Source organism: Onychostruthus taczanowskii, unplaced genomic scaffold (genome assembly GCF_017590055.1).
Source record: "Onychostruthus taczanowskii isolate IOZ18803 unplaced genomic scaffold, ASM1759005v1 scaffold603, whole genome shotgun sequence".
NCBI classification, from domain to species: Eukaryota; Metazoa; Chordata; class Aves; order Passeriformes; family Passeridae; genus Onychostruthus; species Onychostruthus taczanowskii.
In genome coordinates, this window is record NW_024503714.1 from 5,220 (window position 1) to 12,098 (window position 6,879).

Genomic DNA, 6,879 nt, shown 5'->3' on the forward strand with positions numbered 1-6,879 from the left:
GGTCACTCAGTGGTCACTCAGGGTCACTGAGGGTCACTCAGTGGTCACTCAGGGTCAGTGGTCACTCGTGGTCACTCACTGACCCTCGGGGTGTTTGTACTGGTCAGTGATGTCCACTCTGGCCGCAGAGCCGGCCCCCAGCGTGCTGATCCTGCGGCCACTCTGTGGTCACTCTATGGTCACTCAGGGTCACTCAGTGGTCAGCGGTCACTCAGTGGTCACTCTATGGTCACTCAGTGGTCACTCAGTGGTCACTCAGTGGTCACTCAGTGGTCACTCACTGGTCACTCAGTGGTCACTCAGTGGTCACTCGTGGTCACTCACTGACCCTCGGGGTGTTTGTACTGGTCAGTGATGTCCACTCTGGCCGCAGAGCCGGCCCCCAGCGTGCTGATCCTGCGGCCGATCGCGCCCTCCTCCACGTGCACCACGGCGAATCCGCCGTGCGGCTGCCGCTGCCAGTACACCTTGTCGCTGTTCACCTGCCATTTGCATAATTAATCAGCTCATTTGCATAATGGTTAGCCTCCTCGGCTGTTGGATTGACTCTGCCTCCTAATTAGGGTAATTAACCCCTGGTTTGTGCAATTATTGTGCCACTGTCATCCCCCCTTGGGCTGGCACTGCCAGTGCAGCTTGGGGCTCTTCGCCAGGAATTTGCATAATTAATGAGCTCATTTGCATGGTAATCAGCCTCCTCGGCTGCTGGGTTGACTCTGCCTCCTAATTAGAGTGATTAACCCCTGGTTTCTTTAATTAGGATGTCACCGTCATCCCCCCTTGGGGCTGGCACTGCCAGTGCAGCTTGGGGCTGTTCACCTGCCATTTGCATAATTAATGAGCTAATTTGCATAACGCCTAGCCTCCTCGGCTGCTGGGTTGACTCTGCCTCCCAATTACGGTAATTAACCCCTGGTTTGTTTAATTAGGGTGCCACCTTGGGGCTGCCCCTGCCAGTGCACCTTGTCGCTGTTCACCTGCCATTTGCATAATTAATCAGCTCATTTGCATGGTAATCAGCCTCCTCAGCTGCTGGGTTGACTCTGCCTCCTAATTAGGGTAATTAACCCCTGGTTTGTGTAATTAGGGCGCCACCTTGGGGCTGGCGCTGCCAGTGCAGCTTGGGGCTGTTCGCCTGGGATTTGCATAATTAATGAGCTCATTTGCATAATGGTTAGCCTCCTCGGCTGTTGGATTGACTCTGCCTCCTAATTAGGGTAATTAACCCCTGGTTTGTTTAATTAGGGCGCCACCTTGGGGCTGCCGCTGCCAGTACACCTTGTCGCTGTTCACCTGCCATTTGCATAATTAATGAGCTCATTTGCATGGTAATCAGCCTCCTCAGGTGCCGGATTAACTCTGCTTCCCAATTAAGGTAATTAACCCTGGTTCGTCTAATTAGGATGTCACCATCATTCCCCGCTTGGGGCTGCCGCTGCCAGTACACCTTGTCGCTGTTCACCTGGGATTTGCATAATTAATGAGCTAATTTGCATAACGCCTAGCCTCCTCGGCTGCTGGGTTGACTCTGCCTCCCAATTACGGTAATTAACCCCTGGTTTGTTTAATTAGGGCGCCACCTTGGGGCTAGGAATGTCCCGTGCACCTTGAGGCTGCTCACCTGGAATTTGCATAATTATTCAGCTCGTTTGCATATTAATTAGGCGGTTAGCATCATTAGTAACTCCCCTCTGCAGCGCCATTAATTATCCTTGATTATTAATAGGGTAATTAACTCCAGGTTTTGCCTAATTAGGGGTTGTCAGCTGCTGCTGCCAGGGCCTCATTTGCATATATGATGAGCTCATTTGCATATCGAATCACCCACGAAATTGGAGAATAAGTTGTGGCTCTTAATTAGGGTAATTAGCCCCAGGTTTTGCGTAATTAGGTGGGGCCCATCACAGCTGCCCCACGTGGTTCGCCTGCCTCATTTGCATATTCTATGAGCTCATTTGCATATTCTATGAGCCCATTTGCGTGCATTATCACTCACTCAGCAACAGAGTTAATTGCGGCTTCTAATTGGGATAATTAACCCCTGGTTGGCAAAATTAGGGCACATCCCTGCAGCCGCCAGCACACCTCATTTGCATAATTAATCACCTAATTAGCATACTTAATTAAATAGTATAATTAACCCCGTTTATCAGTAGGGCTAATTACCCCTCTAATTAGTGCCATTAAGCCCTCATTTGCATATTCAGGCCTGTACGCCTTGTCACTATTTACACACTCATTTGCATAATTAATCACCTCATTAATCAGCCAGTCATTAGCATAATTAGCAGAACAAACCTGCCCCTGGTCTCATTTGCATACAGAGGCCACGCCCACCACCAGAAGCCGCCGTTCTCCTGCTCATTTGCATAATTAACCACCTCGTTAGCGTTAATTAGCGCATGTAACCCACACCCGGTCTCATTTGCATAATTAGGCCACGCCCACCAGAAGCCACCACTGCCGCTTCACAATGTTTCCCACCAGCTGATTTGCATAATTAACAGTCTCATTTGCATACAGAGGCCACGCCTCCACCTCAACCCGCCAGCGCACCCTCATTGCTCATTTCCATAATTATCTCCCTCATTTGCATAATTAGTTCCACCCCTCAGCAGCAGCATTATCACACCTATTAATTAGCATAATCAAGCCCTCATTTGCATATTTAGGCCACGCCTAAGAGCTCAATCCACCTGATTGCTGAGGGGCTCATTTCCATAATTAACGCTCTCATTTGCATAATCATTTTTCACCCCACACCACCATTAAATGTTCATATTAATTAGCCTAATGCATCCCTCATTTGCATATTGAGGCCACACCCACCACCCCAACATTAGAGCACGCTAATTGCTCACCGGCTCATTACCGCAATTAACCCCTCATTTGCATAGCTAACACCCAACCATCCACCAGCAGCATTAATTCACCCTCCCCATCCGCCTCATTAACGCCTCATTTGCATAATCAGGCCACGCCCACCCCTCCCCACCAGAACCCTTTGTTGTTTCCCCCCTCATTTCCATAACCGCCCCCCTCATTTGCATAATTACCCACCGCCACCCCCTGGGCGTTATTAATCGTAGGTACTAAGGAAGCTAATTATGCGCTCATTTGCATAATTAGCCCCGCCCACCTCGGCGAAGACGAAGGGCGTGTCGTACTTGAGGAAAACGTCGCCGTTCTTGACAGCGGTGACGGAGCACGGCCCGCAGCAGAACAGGCCTGGGAGCGCGGGACCAGTATGGACCAGTATGGACCAGTATAAACCAGTATGGACCAGTATAGACCAGTATAAACCAGTATAAACCAGTATGGACCAGTATAAACCAGTACGGACCAGTATGGAATTTGCATAATTAATGAGCTCATTTGCATATTTCGGGCTCCTCTAGAATCGCTCATAAGCGCCCTCAGCAGCGCTGTTAATTACGTTTTGTTGTTAGGGTGATTAGCCCCAGGTGTTGTGTAATTAAGGAATGTCCCGTGCAGCTTGTGGCTGCTCACCTGGAATTTGCATAATTATTCAGCTCGTTTGCATATTAATTAGGCGGTTAGCATCATTAGTAACTCCCCTCTGCAGCGCCATTAATTATGCTTTATTATTATTAGGGTAATTAACTCCAGGTTTTGCCTAATTAGGGGTTGTCAGCTGCTGCTGCCAGGGCCTCATTTGCATATATGATGAGCTCATTTGCATATCGAATCACCCACGAAATTGGAGAATAAGTTGTGGCTCTTAATTAGGGTAATTAGCCCCAGGTTTTGCGTAATTAGGTGGGGCCCATCACAGCTGCCCCACGTGGTTCGCCTGCCTCATTTGCATATTCTATGAGCTCATTTGCATATTCTATGAGCCCATTTGCGTGCATTATCACTCACTCAGCAACAGAGTTAATTGCGGCTTCTAATTGGGATAATTAACCCCTGGTTGGCAAAATTAGGGCACATCCCTGCAGCCGCCAGCACACCTCATTTGCATAATTAATCACCTAATTAGCATACTTAATTAAATAGTATAATTAACCCCGTTTATCAGTAGGGCTAATTACCCCTCTAATTAGTGCCATTAAGCCCTCATTTGCATATTCAGGCCTGTACGCCTTGTCACTATTTACACACTCATTTGCATAATTAATCACCTCATTAATCAGCCAGTCATTAGCATAATTAGCAGAACAAACCTGCCCCTGGTCTCATTTGCATACAGAGGCCACGCCCACCACCAGAAGCCGCCGTTCTCCTGCTCATTTGCATAATTAACCACCTCGTTAGCGTTAATTAGCGCATGTAACCCACACCCGGTCTCATTTGCATAATTAGGCCACGCCCACCAGAAGCCACCACTGCCGCTTCACAATGTTTCCCACCAGCTGATTTGCATAATTAACAGTCTCATTTGCATACAGAGGCCACGCCTCCACCTCAACCCGCCAGCGCACCCTCATTGCTCATTTCCATAATTATCTCCCCTCATTTGCATAATTAGTTCCACCCCTCAGCAGCAGCATTATCACACCTATTAATTAGCATAATCAAGCCCTCATTTGCATATTTAGGCCACGCCTAAGAGCTCAATCCTGATTGCTGAGGGGCTCATTTCCATAATTAACGCTCTCATTTGCATAATCATTTTTCACCCCACACCACCATTAAATGTTCATATTAATTAGCCTAATGCATCCCTCATTTGCATATTGAGGCCACACCCACCACCCCAACATTAGAGCACGCTAATTGCTCACCGGCTCATTACCGCAATTAACCCCTCATTTGCATAGCTAACACCCAACCATCCACCAGCAGCATTAATTCACCCTCCCCATCCGCCTCATTAACGCCTCATTTGCATAATCAGGCCACGCCCACCCCTCCCCACCAGAACCCTTTGTTGTTTCCCCCCTCATTTCCATAACCGCCCCCCTCATTTGCATAATTACCCACCGCCACCCCCTGGGCGTTATTAATCGTAGGTACTAAGGAAGCTAATTATGCGCTCATTTGCATAATTAGCCCCGCCCACCTCGGCGAAGACGAAGGGCGTGTCGTACTTGAGGAAAACGTCGCCGTTCTTGACAGCGGTGACGGAGCACGGCCCGCAGCAGAACAGGCCTGGGAGCGCGGGACCAGTATGGACCAGTATGGACCGGTATAGACCAGTACGGACCAGTATGGACCGGTATAGACCAGTACGGACCAGTATGGACCGGTATAGACCAGTACGGACCAGTATGGACCGGTATAGACCAGTACGGACCAGTATGGACCGGTATAGACCAGTACGGACCAGTATGGACCGGTATAGACCAGTACGGACCAGTATGGACCGGTATAGACCAGTACGGACCAGTATGGACCGGTATAGACCAGTACGGACCAGTATGGACCGGTATAGACCAGTACGGACCAGTATGGACCGGTATAGACCAGTACGGACCAGTATGGACCGGTATAGACCAGTACGGACCAGTATGGACCGGTATAGACCAGTACGGACCAGTATGGACCGGTATAGACCAGTACGGACCAGTATGGACCGGTATAGACCAGTACGGACCAGTATGGACCGGTATGGACCAGTATGGACCAGTATAAACCAGTATAGACCAGTATAAACCGGTGTCAACCAGTACGGACCAGTATAAACCAGTATGGACCAGTATAGACCAGTACGGACCAGTATGGGACCAATACGGACCAGTGTAAACCAGTATAAACCAGTATGATATGGACCAGTATAGACCAGTACGGACCAGTATGGGACCAATACGGACCAGTGTAAACCAGTATAAACCAGTATGAACCAGTATAAACCAGTATGGACCAGTATAAACTGGTGTAAACCAGTATGGTCCGGTATGGACCAGTATGGACCAGTCCAAACAATTAAACCCATTCCAGACCAGTACAAACCAGTACAGACCAGTAACCCTAAACCCCTCCCAGTCCCTCCCAATCTCATCCCAGTATAAACCAGTCCAAACCAGTCCAAACCAGTCCAAACCTGTATAAACCAGTATAAACCAGTCCAAACCAGTCCTAACCAGTCCAAACCAGTCCAAACCAGTCCAAACCAGTATAAACCAGTCCAAACCAGTCCAAACCAGTCCGATTTCTCCCATTTCCCCCATTTTTAACCCTTTAACTCCCTCCCAGCCCCCCAAACCCCCGCCCAGTTCATCCCAGTCCCTCCCAGTACAAACCAGTAACCCCCAACCCCAAACCAGTACAAACCAGTGAGCCCCGCGCCCATCCCAGGCCAAACCAGTCCAAACCAGTATAACCCAGTATAGCCCAGTATAACCCAGTATAACCCAGTATAGCCCAGTATAACCCAGTATAACCCAGTATGTCCCAGTCCAACCCAATCCAAACCAGTATAACCAGTATAACCAGTATAACCAGTATGTCCCAGTCCAACCCAGTATAACCAGTATAACCAGTATAACCAGTTTGTCCCAGTACCGCTGCTGGTCTCCTGCGGCGTGGCGTCCACCACCTGCCAGCCGTCGTAGCCCTCGGGCAGGTCCGGCCGCTTCATCCAGCAGTCGTTCCACACGTGGAAGTTCCTGCACCAGTATAAACCAGTATGAACCAGTATGGACCGGTATGGACCAGTATGGACTGGTATGGACCGGTATAAACCAGTATAGCCCAGTATGGACTGGTATGGACCAGTATGGACTGGTATGGACCAGTATGGACCAGTATGGACCAGTATGGACCAGTATGGACCAGTATGGACCAGTATGGACCAGTATGGACCAGTATGGACCAGTATGGACCAGTATGGACCAGTATGGACCAGTATGGACCAGTATGGACCAGTATGGACCAGTATGGACCAGTATGGACTGGTATGGACTGGTATGGACC

General features: G+C 49.1%; 1 protein-coding gene across 1 annotated transcript in view; it reads right to left on the bottom strand.

Moving 5' to 3' along the window:
* LOC121343858 (protein-glutamine gamma-glutamyltransferase K-like) overlaps positions 1–6,879 on the bottom strand; it is a gene marked incomplete at both ends in the record, with an annotated part of 17,325 nt that overhangs the window by 5,128 nt on the left and 5,318 nt on the right. Inside the window, 3 exons of the mRNA XM_041419371.1 lie at positions 329–482; positions 5,027–5,115; positions 6,469–6,572. Of these exons, the coding sequence (XP_041275305.1) occupies positions 329–482; positions 5,027–5,115; positions 6,469–6,572 (347 nt within the window). The remainder of the gene's footprint in view (positions 1–328; positions 483–5,026; positions 5,116–6,468; positions 6,573–6,879) is intronic.